This window comes from Lepidochelys kempii, chromosome 2 (genome assembly GCF_965140285.1).
Source record: "Lepidochelys kempii isolate rLepKem1 chromosome 2, rLepKem1.hap1, whole genome shotgun sequence".
Classification (NCBI taxonomy): Eukaryota; Metazoa; Chordata; order Testudines; family Cheloniidae; genus Lepidochelys; species Lepidochelys kempii.
Genome location: NC_136381.1, coordinates 188026143 through 188043659, shown reverse-complemented (window position 1 = coordinate 188043659; position 17517 = coordinate 188026143). Strand labels below are relative to the sequence as shown.

General features: G+C 39.4%; 1 protein-coding gene across 8 annotated transcripts in view; it reads right to left on the bottom strand.

Annotated features, from left to right (window-relative positions):
• MYRIP (myosin VIIA and Rab interacting protein) overlaps positions 1–17517 on the bottom strand; it is a 348446-nt gene that overhangs the window by 24828 nt on the left and 306101 nt on the right. For 7 of the 8 annotated variants that reach the window (XM_073333104.2, XM_073333103.2, XM_073333105.2 and 4 more), the window contains 2 exons: positions 9402–9641; positions 1928–1990 (listed from right to left, as the gene is read on the bottom strand). In XM_073333104.2, the coding sequence (XP_073189205.2) occupies positions 1928–1990; positions 9402–9641 (303 nt within the window). The remainder of the gene's footprint in view (positions 1–1927; positions 1991–9401; positions 9642–17517) is intronic. The other variant, XM_073333108.2, reaches the window with a different exon arrangement.

The window sequence follows — 17517 nt, the reverse complement described above, 5'->3', positions numbered from 1 at the left end:
TTGCTCAATGATGATTCTGCATTTACAATTACATTTGGAGACCTATCAGTTTACCCGTTTTTAATCCATTTAACATGTGCCATTTTAATTTTATATCATTCTAGTTTTTTAATCAAAATGTTGTGTGGTACCAAGTCAAAGTACACTTCATCAACACTACTGCCTTTATCAACCAAATTTGTAATCTCACCAAAAAAAGATATCAAGTTAGTTTGACAGGCTCTATTTTCCATATACCTGAGTCACCTGCTGAGAGCAATAAGATTCACTCCAGGTTTTACACAAAGATGTGTGGAGCTCATTCCACAGCCTGACCAGATCCCCAAGAAAGCTCTATCTCCTGCACAGACGAGCTTTGCCTTTGTGGTGGACAGCTCCACTGTGTTTGAGGAACAGAGTTGTTCACCATAGTCCTCATCTGGAGCTTCAGGTGATCTTTTAGGTATCCTGGGCCCAGATGATTTTGTGCCATGAAGAGAAACACAGAAACCTTGAATTTGACTGAATATTCTATGGGAAGCCAATGTGGAGTGCAGAGGACAGGTGTAATGTGCTCACGGTAGCCTGTGCTGTTAAAGGGATGCATTGCCACCAAAGTGTGGGAATTCTGGCTTTGTTTTAGCACCAGTAATTTCTTCCCCAAGGAAAGCTGAATGCTCATTTAGCAGCAGAAGACAGAATTATCTTTGATAATGTTCTATTCCACTGATATCCTCCAATATACAGTTAAGTTAGAGAAACTTTAGTCTTCCTTTTGAACTGTGCTGATACTTCTCTGTATTAGACATTTTTTTGTAATGAAATTAAATCACTTTCCCAATATAAACACTGAAGTTACTATTAATTAGTTCTAACACTTTGTTTCTGGAAATCAACTTGCCACAAAATAAGGAGGAAAGTTATTTTCTCCAAATTAAATATTCTGCCCCAAATTGTAAATACAATATTTTTAAAATCTCATAAAATATAAGGCAGACAAAATTCCATAGCTATCTAAAAATGAGCACAAAATTATAAATATTGAATATATGGAATGAAACGATAAGAAACATCTGTGATTTTTACTAAAGGAAGCCAGAAAAATGGTAGTTCGCATGGATTAACAAAATAAGTGTATAAAACAGGATGAAAAGAGAAGGCTGAGGGGTTAATTTTATTGAATCAAGGATCAAGCTTTCATTCAAAAAATGGATCTCTGCTTCATGTCTATTTTGTGGAACACAATGAAATTAGTTTGTTTAGCTATATATTATATGCCGGTGATTTTAGATCATCAAGTTTTATTAAGACAGGTTTCACAGTAGCAGCCGTGAAAAATCAGGCATAAACAACTAAAATAATAAAGGGAAAGTTTAAAAAAAGATTTGATAGAATAAAGAAACTGTTTCTGTACTTGTTTCATTTAAATTAAGATGGTTAAAACAGCATTTTTCTTCTGCATAGCAAAGTTTCAAAGCTTTATTAAGTGAACGTTAAGTTGTAAATTTTTGAAGGAACAATACTGTTTTGTTCAGAGTTTCAAACATTTCAGAGTTACGAACAACCTCCATTCCTGAGGTGTTCGTAACTCTGAGGTTCCTACTGTACATATCTGCCCTCTGCTTCTTCTTACTTTACTGATAAAACAAGTTCTTCCTCCTGATACAGCTAAGAGCAAGATGATTACTCTTCCGCTTCATGGAGCATCAACAAATTGTCTGCTAAGTTCTGATTGCATCATCTTTTCTTTCCTACCAGTGACGAGGCATGAGCCAGACAAACAAGCTTGATTTTTCAGATCTATATTTTTTCACAGCTGATAGCCAGAAAAATTATCTTGACATGTAAAGAGAAAAAATTTGCTCTGGAAATATGGAAACCCTCAATATCATTTTTAGATCCCTTTTACTAAATAAGAAAAATATGGACAAAAATAAAACACTCTCACCTGCTGTAATACTGAGGATAAAACCTGCAGTTTTAAATGGAGATCAAAAGCCTTTTGTTTTTCCTAGGTAGTTGGTCAGCAATTAAATAGAAAGGCAGAAAATATATGTTAATTCCTAAACAGGTTAAGACAACTTGCTTGTAGAGAACTATGGAATTAAGGTAAGGGATAAGATGCAAAGGAATATAAAATACAATAAACCATTATATTTTACATGTAACTAAAATATATGAAATACAGCACTGTCTATTTCTTTTTATTTGCAAGATTCAGGATAGCATAGCTCATTAAAGTCAGCTATGTTACAAAATATCTGGATTCTCATGATACATTTTTGATAATATGAAATAAACATGAAATGATGATTTGTATCATCACTAAAGAAAGTGGCTCCAGGAAGATGACTTCTGTAGTAATGTTGAGAAACAAGAAACTTGCATTCATAGCTTTTGGACCCACATGACAACTCTCTGAAAACAGATTTCTGTGCTTCTTTTGGCAACAATCAACTATGCAACAAATACTGCGTGTGAGTCCAGTGTCAACAATGTTAATATCTCACTTTCTTATGTCATTGTCAAGTTCTATCAGATGCTGATGAAATAAATTCAAGATGCAAAGACTATTTATTTTTTTGGTAAGTCAAGGTCTCCTGGAGTTTTATTTTATTTTTCTTTTATTACACGGTACATTTCTTATGTGTAGCCGGTGCTAGTACCTAAATAAAAGGACTTCTAAATTTCCTTCTGAAGAAGGTGAACCTTTTGTATTGGAAACTCTCTAAAGATTCATGTTCCTAATGTGCTGTGGGGGATTACTTCAGAATAAATGTTCAGAAGTGACCGTGGATTTTGGGTATCCTATTTGACATGACTTGGATCTAACTCTCAAAGGTGCTGGACAACCACAATGCCAAATGAAGTCAGTGCTCAGCACCTCAACAGCTCAGCACCTCAACAGTCAAACCCAAGAGGTGGCTCAGTTTGGGCATTCAAAATTGGGGGAACCCAATATCAATATTTGCTTTTGAATTTTTTCTTCTTTTAGGTGTTTATCCTGGCATCCTTAGCCAAAATATTTCACCCCACACTGTCGTTCAGTATGGTGTGCGTGAGTTGGTTGTCATTCTCCACCCCCGAGATGGCTCCATATCGATGATGCTGTACGCATAGAATTTGTGAAGTGCTTTAGGATAAAATAAGATTGTCTAAATTATTAATATAATAATAATAATATAATAAATCATGATGTACCGAAATGCAAGAATTATTCTGTGTGTATCACACATAAGTGTAAAATATTTAATAAGAAAAACATCTCTTAGGGCTTGTCTACACAGGGACATTTACTGGCATAATTATACCCATATAGTTATATTGCTATTGCAATACTGATATAACTCCCCATGCTGATGCTCTTGTTCTGGAATATATGTTGGTGAATTTTCCCGTGTAGACAAGCCCTCAGTTTTAGGTAGAGCAGCTGTCATTCAGATATTTATAAAGCTCATGGATATCTGCACTTAGAGTGCAGTTTTCTATTAATTCTTTTGTAAAAAGATTAAGCTCATTTGGAATAAGGTACTCTTTTTCTGGAATAAGAGTGTCCACACACAGAGTTAATCAGGAATAGATAATCCACTTTAAATTCACATCCTATCTTATTCCAGGTTAACTTTCATGTGCAGATAAGTCCTGAGTCTTACTGGGGTATCTTAATGTTTTCTTTATAAGAGACTGTAGCTACCAGGTTACTCCCATTCATGAGTATAAAGGCTGTCCTTTGCCACAGCTGGACCCTGGAAACAGCAGCTCCTTTTCAGACAAAGTCCAGGCTGGGAATGAGTTTTCCCCTGGTTGCAACATCCATGGCCCACACTTTTGTTTTCACAACTTCCCTTAATGAACTCCAGCTGTCATCTCCTCCCTCTATGACTGACATCTTTCCACAGCCTTTGGGGGTGTCAGGGCTTATCATAGAATCATAGAATATCAGGGTTGGAAGGGATCTCAGGAGGTCATTTAGTTGAACTCCCTGCTCAAAGCAGGACCGACTAAATTATCCAGCCAGGGATCATCCCAACTTCTCTCCCCATTCTAGAGAGTTGGTTAATTTTCTCCTCTCCTTGCTGATGGACAGGGACAATAACCCAGGTGCAGTCCCCTAGGATTTTTGCCACATTACAAAAATATTTGAATGCATTTTTCCTACAATTGTTTATGATGTTGGTTGTTCATGGAAGTAGGATCTCATGGGCATAGTGGTCACTTCATAGTAGAGGATCAAGTAATGCTGTTTTTCAAAATGCAAATTGACATGATTGCATATCAGTCACTATAAGAGAGATAGTCTTTATTTCATGTGGGTACCTATCCCTGATGTATACAATCTGAATTAAGAGGACACTGGCAGGTCACACTTGCCCCAGAATGTAAGCTTTGTAAATGTATAAAATCTAAGATAAGTAGAAAGATTTCCATGAATTTTAAAAAGGAATATTTTAATGGAAAAGGAATTTTTATGATAGTTAGTTATATTGTGAGACTCTACAGAGGCTCCAAACAGAGATCCACTGTGCTTTGTACTGTACAAATGAGTGGGAAAGAAAGAGAATCACTGTCCCAGGCAGCTCACAATCTAGGGAAGTATTTATTTTTAAGCAAATCGACTTTCAGGTTCCGACTCAGGAAATCATGTCTGTTCAGGAAAGCACTTATGACCACAGCCCAAAAGATAGAAGACAAAGCTCAGGCTTGAAGTTAATAAGCGTTTGCTTAAGTGCTTTCCTGAACAGGGATGGACTTTTTCAAGAGTTTAAGCACATTGCTCAACTGAGGCTTTAGACTGCAATCCAAACATTGAAGCACAAGCAGGGAAAATTAAACTGGCTGCAAAAGTGAAATTAGTTAGTCTATTTTTATGGCCTAAGCAAAAAGAAATATAAGAAGTAAACAAAAAATAGACAGACTTAAATGACTTAATTTTTTTTTAAAATTTTTGGTTTTAATGATATAATGATGATCTGTAACCAGGCCAAGAAAGTTTGTTTTTTATAATATATGACATGCCTCTGTAAAATATAGCTCTTCTGATTAGTGGGGCAGAGCACATACCAAATCTCAGGGCTACTGTGATGCTGAGGAAATTGTTGTTAAGGGCATATAATAAACCTGGAATATTACTACTCATGAATATGCAAAACAAGAGAGCTAAAATTCACATCTTATCACAAATGTTACTCCCAGCATCATATCATGAAGACTTCCACAAAATGGTTTCAATATTTTGTTTGTTTGTTTGGTATTGAAATATTTTCCTAAGTTTTTAGAGACAAAGAAGGAAAAAAGTAAGATATAAAGAGTAAATCCAGGTTAATTTCCCGACAAACTAATTAGAAAGAGAAATGCATGTCAGGTCTCATTAAAACAGAATTTATGCAATGGGCTCTAAGAATGTTTGTGTATGAGAATAAATCTTCAGAAATACCACATATATCAAGTAAAATGTTCAAGGCCAACATTTTCAAACTTGTGTCCTAAAGTTAGGCTCCTAAAACCCATATTTAAACATCCAAATGTAAATGACCTGGTTTCTGAAGTGCTGAGCACTCACCAAGATCCACTGAAGCCGACAGCAACATTTCAGTAGCTTGAAGACTCAGTGTTGCCAATTCTCACAATTATATTGCCAGTCTCTTGATCCAATGTGTTTTTCTTAAAGCATCAGCTCATGCAATCATGGGATTATGCGAGATTCCCAACTTCTGTTTTTTTTTTTAAAAAAAGGTGGTAGCTCTCATGGTTGCAGAAAAAAGCTTGAAAATATGAACCCAAATGGCTCAAAAACCAGAAAGCAAACAAACAGAATCCCAACATTTATTCTTTTTAATAATCCTGTGATTTTAAGCCAATCTCATAATTTTTGGCACCTGAATGTTTAGGTTTGGCAATATTGAGGATGTTATTAGCATATACAGCTATCCCCCTCCTGCCTTGTCTTTCATAAATTAAATATCTCACATACAGCCCAATTTTCAAGGAAGGATGCTTAAAATTGGGTGCACAATTCTACATTCAGGAGCTGCAACCAGCCATCAATCACCCAATCACCTGCTTTAGACACGTAGAGTAGGTGCCACTTTCAGTACCCGAATACGAAATTGGGGCACCCACTTTTGACATCTGGGATCTCAGGTTCAGATTTTCAAAACTGGCTAATTATTCTGGGGGCTCAACTTCAGACCCCTTAAAAACAGCTTGATTTTCAGACAGGGCTGAACATTCACCCTCTGAAAATCAGACCCCTTTAAGGTGTCTCAAGTTGGAATACCTAAAATTTGAGGCACCAAAATTTCTTTCACATTTTTAAAAATCTTGTTTTTTGTGTTTATTCCCATTGGGGATCTTCATCTACTAAGGTATCCGTTATACAATTTATCTATCACATATGCTGTATGAATTTAGATTACTTTTCATCTTGGGGTTACTGAGGCCACTGAATTTGTATCGTATCTTCTCAGTTTCAGTATTTCATTGCAACATGTTGGTCAGCCACCTTACTGAGTAGATAGCCCGTTGAAAGAGAGATTAAATAACATCTATGAAATACTCGCCAAGAATAGGAATGAAGTCAGCTAACATTTTTCTATATAGTGAGGCTTTAGCAAGTTCCGCCATAAATTCCTCTGAGGCCATGACTGTGAATAGTGTTGGGAAGTCTTGACTTCTTTATTACAGACAAAAGAACGTATACAACAGGCTTGGATGACTAACTCCGGAGGACCTTACTTTCTTTTAAAAGCAGAAAAAACACTTAGCCAGGGATGCTGGACATTCACTTTTTGTTCATTTGTAAAGTTTCTCTCTTCCTGATAAGATAGCATTACAGAAAATCATAAAATTCTTTGGAGTTTTTTTTAAACAATTTTTTTTTTAAATTTAAAATGCCAAAATAATAATAATGAATAATCCAGTATCTATTCAGGGTTAAAGTTAGAAGGAAAACCAGGCATTCCTGTGGCTTTAGAGGTCTATAAACTTATTCACAGAAGAAAAGTACACCCCCAAAACTACAGAGGTAAGGTCTCGAGCACAAACAGCAAAGAATAATTCCGAGGTTCGCATTGTCACAAAATTGCTTTTTGCAATGTAACTATGTTAACTACAGCCAATTAAAAAATAAAAGCCTACAAATCATTAGTTCCCCTTCTTCACTATATGATGCCCACGTTTCTAAAACAACTTCAGTTTCTTCTCAAAAGGTCCATAAAGTAACGGGCTGTGAAGCACAGAACACACAGTTCCTAATAAATGAAAGATATATGTGGAATTGTCACTCATTTTGAGTGGTCAGACCCTGAGTAGGAAGGAGCTGGGTGAATTTCACAGGAAACAGAAGCCTCAGGTGTGGGCCATACACTGCATCATTTGAGTGGCATTACAAACTTATCCTAGACTATCAGCATTTTTCATCACTTGACTTTTGCTGTAAGGTACTGTAGCTTAAATATGTTGCTCACACACTGTAACCCAGGGACCACTTGGTGCCAACTGGCGCTGGGCATAAGGAGTACATAGGGTTTACAGAGATCCCTAGGTCTGCTATCCACGTAACCGTTTGTCAAAGGGTGGCAGGTAATCTAGTGAGAGCCAGTATCTTACTGATCATCATAATCATTGCAAAATGGACGGATAGGTGGCTATTTAAGGAATTAGATATCTATACTGAGAATTATGTCCTTAAAGTGTGTACGTTAAGACAGGTCAGGCAGGGGGACACTTTTCTCCCTGGCTGGTCAGTGCGTATCCCTGTGTCTCACAATTCAAGCTCATTGCATTACTGAACCGAAATGAAGAAATTGTGAATTCACAGAAGAAAAGATCTGCAGGAACAAACAAAAACAGCAGAGCAGGAGTGTCGTTTGCCAGTAAAGACAATGGATTTTTGTGGTGTACACTGCAGATTTTTTGGTGGTATACACTGGGGATCTCTCTTTCACTGAGGAGACAAAGTGTCAGTGCATTTTGTATTACGAAAGGAGGGTCATAGCCATCCTGGCTGGAAATCGCTGCAAAGAGATTGGGTGAATTAAATTCCATTGGACAAGACAATATCTTATTAAGTAAGTCTAGTCTGTAGAAGACATGTTATGATTTTATTTTACATGTAACCATTTGTTTCAAATATTTTAACTTCCTATTTCTACTTCTCAAATCTCTGTACTTTGTTAAATAAACTTTTACTTGTTTTCAAGTACGTAAGTCCTGTGTGTTAAAGGGGACTGAAGGGAAACTGGTAAGATGATGTATACTTATTTGGGAGCAGCAGATCTGTGAATTCTGTGTCTAGCGGATCAGTGGCTGGTTACTTCAGAGGAATGGCTCAGAGGGCTCAAGGACTGGAGTGTGCCTATCACTAATCTGGAGTAGAGAGAGAGAGAGCAGGGGAGTGCTTTTGTTGCCCATGGCTGTTGGGGTTCGAGAGCTGATCCCCAGCAAGAACAGACAAGGCTTCCTCACACTAAGTGCAGGTAGTAGTGAGGTACCTCACTACCCCGGGAAGTGTCACTCATATACTATCATCTTGGTCATCAGCTAAACCACATGCACATTTCATGAGGAACTGGGGCTACAGGAGCCCAGTTTATAAGTTTGAAAAGCTGGATTTCATCAAAATAGAGGGAAGTACATTACAAGGCAAAGAGAGCACCGGTGTATTCAGGTGCATGGGTATAATACCACATGAAAAGACATTCAAATAAAGAAAGACAAAAAAGCAGGTGGTAAATACCCTTCTAGGTTCTGGATTTCGGCACACTTCATACAAACAATGGATTAAACACGTTCTGTCAGGAGGGACACTGCATTTCAGATTCTGTATAACATTTTGATGTATATGGGATCTTATTATCAGATAGAAAACAGAATCAATAGACATGATAACAGGTCTGGAAAGCATAAAGACAACCTACCCAGATAGAGAGGCAACGAGAGACCCTATGGCATCAGCGCCAATTAAACAATACTGCATAAAGGAGAGCAGGTAAAGGCTGAAAAGATTTTCATTGACCACTTAATGAGCAGAGGTGAAAAAATGGATGCCGATATGTGTTCCGGTAAAAACAAAGGGTTAGATCCTCTGCTGGGGCACATCAGTGTAATTTCATTAGAGTGAATGGAACTACACTGATTTACACAAACTGAGAATTGGACTGAACATAAATTAAATGCATTTGGCCTGATCTTGCAGGCTTTCTATAAGCACAACTTTCACTGATGGAAATGGGAGCTTTGACTGCACAAGGATTGCAGGACTGGGCTTCACTTTTATCAAGTGACTGTGTTTAAACTCTTTGCCATTCCCAGTGAACGTTATATACTCTATCCCTGGTTCCACTATAAATAGGGTAGCTTTCTAACCTCCCCATTACGGATTCTAGTTTCTGAGCTATTATCCCCCTTCTCCTTTCACTTACCTTCTTCAACTCCTCCTGAATGTTTTTGCCATTTTCTTCTGAGGACAAACTTTCCTTCTGGGTCTCCGATTCTGTTCTAAGCACGGACTCCTGCTCTTCACCAGAAGAGGTTTCCTTGTCACTCATTTTAGCAGCTAGTTCAAATAACTCAGATTTAAGCTTTTCCTCAACAAGGTCTGTCTTGATGTTATGGTGTTGATCCTCACTGCTTATATCAGCTTCCGATACATCCTCAGAAACCTATGATGAAAATCAAAATAGCAAAAAAATCCCAATAAAGTGCAAAGAAAAGAAAATTGACAGGGTTTCGACAAAGGCTACATTTAAGTTCACAATACATATAAATACACTTTACTCTGCAGGAAATCCAGACAAATACCACTGTATAAATCTCTAGGCAGGTAGATTTTTACTTCTCTGTAGAATATGACCAGCATATTTACTTTCGGAAGATGATATTATTTCTCTTTTCTTCTCTTTTCCATATTACATGAAAAAAAGCAACAGGTCCATAAATAATTTGCTCCCTCTGTGCAAATAATAAAATACTCTCATATATAGCACTTTTCACCAAAACACTGCACAAAGGAAACCATACATCGGAGTCATTTTACAGATGAGGAAACTAAGACAGAGACGGGAAGTGGCTTGCACAAGGTCACATGTTCAGTGGCTGACTTCAAGTCCTGTCTCCTAGCCAGGTCCTCTGACTCCTGGCCTGGTGCACTTACCCATGGGTCTACACTGCTTATTTAAGAATGATTGGAAACAAGTTCAACCTTTAGATGCACAATCTTTTCTTAGAGTTTGATCCTGAAAGGTGCAGAGCACTCATAGTTCCAGTTAGCTACAATGGCAGTCTTGGTGCTTAGCACCTGTTAGGATAAGGCCTTGAGTCTGGAGACAAAATGGAAAAAGGAGACATCTCCTTATGTAGTCATAAGTACTTTTGCTAGGATGTCTGGCCCATGTTTTACAAAATGGAGACACTTCTAAGCAATGAAAGCTATAATTAAAAAATGGAACTTTTCATCTCTTCCAGTAGGGATGAGAAAAAAATATTAGATCACAATTCCCCAGTACTAAGGATCCATCTACACTTTGAGCTGGGGGTGTGATTCCCAGCGTGAGAAGACACATTTGTGCTAGCTCTCATCCAGCTAGTGCACTAAAAATAAAATCTAGCCACTGACGTATATGGGATACTTGAGTGGTGAATGGGCTAGCTACCCCAAGTATGTACCCGTCCAACATACTCCAGTTGCTAGCTCCTCCCATGGTTTGTGATGCCATGGCTACATTCTATTTTTAGTGCACTAGTTCTATCAGAGCTAGCCCAAGTATGTCTTCTTGAGCTGGGAATCACACCCCTAGCTCAAAGTGTAGACATAGTCTAAGTGTCAGGAATTCTTTGAAATAGAACACAGTCATGATCTAAATGTCTGAGGAGAGAGGATACAAAGAACGCAGATTCTCATCCACAAACAGCAATTGCACAGCAGTTGGCATAAATGGATGATTGATGGCAACCCTAAGAAAGGAAATAATATAGATTATGACACTACGCAAAACAAGTGAGGCAATCTTATTGACTCTGTGCTCTCCTACTGTGACAGGACTGGAGGATGCCAGGGAGATTAACAATCTGGATTCTTAGTTTCCATTCATAAGAAACAGAATAGTGGATTTGTTTTGTGTGGCTAATTTGTTTGCATTCCCAAATGTAGTATTCCCTTGATGTATCTACTGCTTGGAAATCTTAAAACTACGGTAATTTTGACATTTTTCTCATAACTTGACCAGTCATCACTTGAGCTTCCAAATTGTTCTGAACAAGATGGGATTGCACCTGAAGAACAGAGTCTCAAATGGAAATGTTTCCACTCTATTTCTACAATGTTACAATAGAACTTTCAGTTTGTTTAAAAGACTGATCTCCTTCCAACCCTTTAATTCGAATTCCTTCTTCTCTCCCTGCTTCAAAGACTTACCCAGCACTTGCTCTAATGGTGCCTCTTAGGAAAACGTCAACAGGAATGGTGACAGATACAGAAATTGTGCAGAAATATTTTGCATGTCTGTCAGTAGATTTGCAATGGAAGGCATGGACTCAGATTGTCTCGACTATCAGAGTTTGTTGCTGAATCCCTGAATTTGAAGTTCGGAGTAGTGACTGATATAATTAATTTCAGGCTAGGTAGTGTGGTGAATCATTGCACTAATATTTCAGATATGCAGATCTGTTTTCAAACACTGGTTAACAGCTGAAGTGAGACATCAGTGGTCTCCATGTACAGTAATAGAGACCAGACAATTTTGTATTACAAAGCCATCACGTGATTTGCCACAATCTAATCAAGAAAGGCCAACACTGACATTTCAGAGGGTATTGCCTGTTAGGACAGAGGTACATGGCAAAGCAGGTCTGAGGGCAGGATCTTAAACAGTGTTTATACTTAAGGCTGCGAGTCTTTCATGGAGGTCACAAGAAGTCATGGATTCTGTGAGTTTCTGGGACCGCCAGGACTTCTGCAGCGGATAGTGCGGCTGACCAGAGGGCCGCCTGAGCAGTTGGGGTGGCACCGGGGCCAGCTGCATTGGCTGCTGCTTGGGTGGCCCCAGGCAGCTGGTCCTGGGCACTGCCTTGGAGCAGCAGCGGGGCCCCAGGCCGCCGCCGCCCCTACCCCCGGAGCCGCAGCGGCGGCGCCTGGGTCCCAGACTCCGCCCACAGAGCAGCAGCACTGCAGCCCTGAGCCGCCTCCCCGAGCAGCAGTGGTGGCATACTGGGGCATCACTCCCTGAGTAGCAGCACCATCGGCTGGAGCACACCCCCCACAGCACCTGCAGCACCCTGGAGCTCCCCCCAGAGCACTTCAGAGTTAGTCAGGGGTATTTACAGTACAAGTCATGGGCAGGTCACAGGTGTGAATTTTTGTTTATTGGCCGTGACCTGTCCATGAATTTTACTAAAAATATCCGAGACTAAATCGTAGCCTTGCACAAACAAGTGCTATGATTCACACATTAGTTTAAAGAATCCATATTGAGGTTGACTGGACCACATGTCCTCTTGATACTGAAAATACTACACCAGCCTTCCAAATCAAGAACTGCAGCACTTAAAACACTTGGTCTCTAAGGACCTGATCCAAAGTCCACTGAAATCAGTGGGAGTCTTTCTACTGACTCCCATGTGCACTGCATCAGGACCTAGCAGAGCTATCCAACCAACTAGCCCACAGGGGCATCGTCTTCATTAGGGAGAAAAAAGGGTGTGTGTAAGTTGAGCTGGCTAACTTGAGGTTAAAGTCGAGGTAGTTTGTAGTTTTCACACAAGTAAGCAGGCAAAGTTAAAGACCACAGGGAAGCCTAGTCTTTACCGTGACCTGATACATTGTGTAAAAGCAAAAAACTTGTTTTCACTAGAGTGTCCCTCCTGTTAGCTGACTTCACTTAAGGACACCTTTTTTTCCCTCCAATGAAGACACAACAACGGGGATTGAGTTTGTTGAGACCATGGATGCAGGTATGCTTGCTGTGTAGGGTAGCCAATTTTGGTTGGCCGTATTCCTGGAGATTTAATCACATCACATAATCTTTATTTGAAGATTAATCTTTAATTCATGGAGACTCCAGGCCAATCCTAGAGGGTTGGCAACCCTATGCTGTGCCATCCGTCCCCCGCCCAGCCTGCTGCTTTCTTGTGAGTATCCTAAGTGTTTACATTTGCATCAATGCAAGGAGAATTATAGTCCAATGCTGTACACTGTGGTCATTGTGTTGTTTGTAGGCTTCTTGGCTGAAACACTGAGCTTTTAACACAGTTACAGCGAAAGTTTTGTGACGACATGATGCATTTTTCTTATTTTTGTTTTTAAACCAACTGTATTTTATAGGGCAGGTTACTTTGAGGGCCTTGTCAACCTTAACAAACCAAAAATGTACTTTTTTCTCTTGTGTGAAAAGTTTTCTTCAGAGTTATGCGGTGGTAGTTTACAGTTCACATAATCTACCCTCCTTTTATACCATCTAATGTCCCATCTTTAAAGTCAATGTATAAATTCACACTGGCATGTATCAGCAACAGATATACCTATTGCAGAGCCAAGTACTCAGGGCCACATTTTGCTTTGTTGCACTTGTGTAACTGAGAATAGGACTTGGCCCACAGTTCTAAACTATACATCGTTTAAGAAACTGAAGTGTACCTTTCCTGCTAGACATTCTGCAAATAACTGCATGTAAAATCATCATCAAGTCAGTAATCAAAACAAAATACGCACAAAAAAGAAAAAAGCGAACAGCTCAGTGGTGCTAAAACAAAACTAAAAACATTCAAATTCAATCCTCTCAATTTTTAAATAGCAGAGGTAAACCCACAACATTATACGGTAACCAATTAAGAAAAATACCACAAAAAATGGGTGTTGCTATAATCAGTCACTGCAAGGAAGATCACATTGAAAACAAGGTCCTATTATCTTTACAGAGACATTGCATAAAATGTTAAGTTTACAGGTTACTTTTCAATGTTTTTTTTGCCCTTAGAAGTTCCATATTTCCACTAAATGAATCACAAGCACCATCTAGTGGGGCTTGAAATTCAAGAGCACACACTGTATCCTGCCTTCGTTTATAGCTTTGTCAAGATAGCATAGAACTATATGACAAGATTTTAATTAATGGATAATGCCATTTTGTAAGAGTCATAGGTGACTTCATAATGAAATTAAGTCCAATTAATCTAAAGCAATCATACAAGGATCCCAATGGCATTAAACCCCATTATAATTCCCCTAAAAATATAAAGGGAAGTTAAGGTTGAAGATTCATATAAGTGGTTTGAGTGCATACAATTTTTCAAGACTATTAGTTAAAAAATATAATTAGAACACAGAGATAAGGTTGTACTTCCCAACCAAGACAGCCAAATTATCTTAAGTCTGCTCTGTAGAGATACGAGCATACCATATTACTTCCTCTGCAGTTAGGCTATTGGAAATGTGGTCAACAGAACATAGATTTCATCATTTGTTTCATACTAATTTCTAATACCAAGTATGATGATTTGTCATGCACAAACTTTTGTTTTTTTGCATGCAAGTGCACGAGTTTCATGATTTGTGCACATAAGCTTTGTGCACAGCTGGGAGAGACTAGCAAAGCAGGTACTGATTTTGTTTTTTCCTCCCATGAAGTGGCAAAAAAATTAAAAGTGAGAAGACTTTTTGAACTGTGGTGAACACCCCTACTTTTAGGGTCTGGTTTCCAGAGAAGCTCCTCAAGTAATTCAGTTCTGATTTTATAACACAAATTCTGCCTTGGTCAAAGAAGTAGCTTACTAATTTGAAAGCTGATACAGGATTTTAAAATGGATTTTAGAGAACCAATGTGGAGAGAAGAATCAATCTTGTAATGGGAACTCAACTCAGTTGCAACCTTAACTATGAAATGACTGCAGTTGTTCTATCATGCCTCTGCTCACAACATTACCTGCTTCATAAACTCAAAATTGTGTGGCTCCTAAGAACAGAGAAGGTCCATTTTTCTTTTCAGTGTAACTGATGGGATAGCAAGGTGGATGCTGACCTTATGATATTTTACAATGAGAAAAGAAAACTGACTTTTTGAACTGAGAATCAAATCCTATTCCATGATGCAGATAATAATGGTCAATAAATCAATATCTATTATTATACCATGAAAGGACAGGAAAAAGTAGCATTTCCTCATTGTAATCTACATACGATCAGCTGCTGAGTTTCTGATTTCCAGACACAGCTACTTTTAGTAGGAGAGCACTATCTATTGCTTCAATAAGACTTCTCTTTATAATACCAGCACATGAAAACCTATTACAGATTTTAAACCCTCAAAACAAAGCTAGAAGCTGTAGACCCCTATCTCCTTCAAATTATGCTCTCTGCAGTTTGTTGTACATCCTAATCATTTGTACGACACTTCATCTGAAGTGTTTATGTTAGACTGCCCCTCAGCTTCAGACTCAATCATTTCATTGGTATCAGTGCATCACTTTTAGGATTTACAGATTTCTGAAATTCCTCTAATCTCATTTTTTAAGCAATATAGACTAAATCTGGCTCATTTTTCTTCATTCTGTAACTCATATCCCAAATCCCCTGAATAATTTTCATTGCCCTCCACTAGACTTTTTCAATCCCAGCAACGTCCTCCATATAAATGTTTCATTATAATTACACTCGCCATGATACACTTAATCGGATGCTCTCTAGTGCCAGGGATTTGAGTAACTCTTTTCTGAAAGCATGAACCACATTTACCAGAAATAAGCCGAACATATGCAAATTATTTTGCATTTCTTCACTCACTTCCTCTACATTTTGTCTCCCCCATTTGTGTTGCAAACCAATTTTACTACACCAGTGTGATTTGGGGCCAGATCCTGCATCTGCCAGCATTGGTGTGTTGGGGGTGGGGAGGCACTGCAAGCCCTTCCTAGCCATGCACTCCTGTGTAGAGGACCAACTAGAATCCCACATTTTGTGCTTTGTGAGCAGCACTGGTACAGGGACAAGGAAGGGACAGGTTTCAGAGTAACAGCCGTGTTAGTCTGTATTCGCAAAAAGAAAAGGAGTACTTGTGGCACCTTAGAGACTAACCAATTTATTAGAGCATAAGCTTTCGTGAGCTACAGCTCACTTCCTCAGATGCATATCGTGGAAACTGCAGCAGACTTTATATATACACAGAGAATATGAAACAATACCTCCTCCCACCCCACTGTCCTGCTGGTAATAGCTTATCTAAAGTGATCATCAGGTGGGCCATTTCCAGCACAAATCCAGGTTTTCTCACCCTCCACCCCCCCACACAAATGATTTTCTGCATTGGCTAGAAATCTGAAGCACACGTTGCACCCTATTAAAGAGTGGAGCCCAGGGTCCGGGGAGGTATGCTGCCTGTCTGTGTTTGCAGGCAAAATGTCTCCAAGAACGGTCAGCAGTGCTCAGTGACTTTAAAGATTCCATTGACGCTTACGTACAGGCCCTTAAAACACACACACACTCACATGTAACACAATAGCAGAAGAAGATAACATTCATAGAGTCAAAGGCCAGAAGGGGCCACTGTGATAATCTAGTCTATCAGGGGCCAGAGAACTTCCCCCAAATTATTCCTACAGCAGATCTTTTAGAAAAACATCCAATCTTGATTTTAAAATTTCAAATGATGGAGAATCCTCCATGACCCTTGATAAATTCAGCGTGATATAATTCAGGTTAAATTAATAGGGCATGGCTATACTTAAGGCTATGACTATGTCACGGAGGTCACAGAATCCATGACTTCCAGAGACCTTCATGACATTTGCTGCTTCACCCGGTTGGAGCTGTCAGCTGGTGGGGATCCAAGAGCTCTGAGATGCCACAGGCAGGGGTCCCCCACAGCTCCCAGCTGCCAGCCCCAGAGCTCCGAGACGTGGAGGGGACCTCTGCAGCTCCGAGACGTGGTGGGCAGCGGGGGATGCTGTGGCTCTTAGCTCCCAGATGCTGTGGGTGGTCCCCCACAGCTCCCAGCCTCCAGCCCTATAGCTCCAAGCCTCCATGCAGCTCCCAGCTGCCCTGGGCGTTGTGGGGACCCCGCAGCTCCCAACCACTGTGAGCGGCAGCAGCGGTGGGTGCTGGACCCCCCACTCCTCATTTTGTCACAATTATTTTTAGTAAAAGTCACGGACAATAAACAAAAATTCACAGAAGCCTGTGACCTGTCCGTGACTTTTACTAAAAATAACCGTGACAAAATCTTACCCTTAGCTATAATGTCCCGGTATAGAATGCCTATGTCTGTCAATCGTGCAAAGGAACAGAGTAGATGCAGAACATGTCTGCAAGGCATACTTCAGTAGTTAACTAATATTGTAAACCTCTTGAGACACTGAACTCTGAGCATAGGCTATGTCTACACCTCAGCCTATGTCAGCAAAACTTATATCACTCAAGGGTGTGATTATTCCACCTCCTTGAAATGGTTCACTTCGTTGGTTCAGTCACACCATCCTGCTACTTTAGAAGATGACCTAACCAGGGAATCTGTAAGTTAATTTCTCATAAATACCTCTGACAGGATGCAGGGG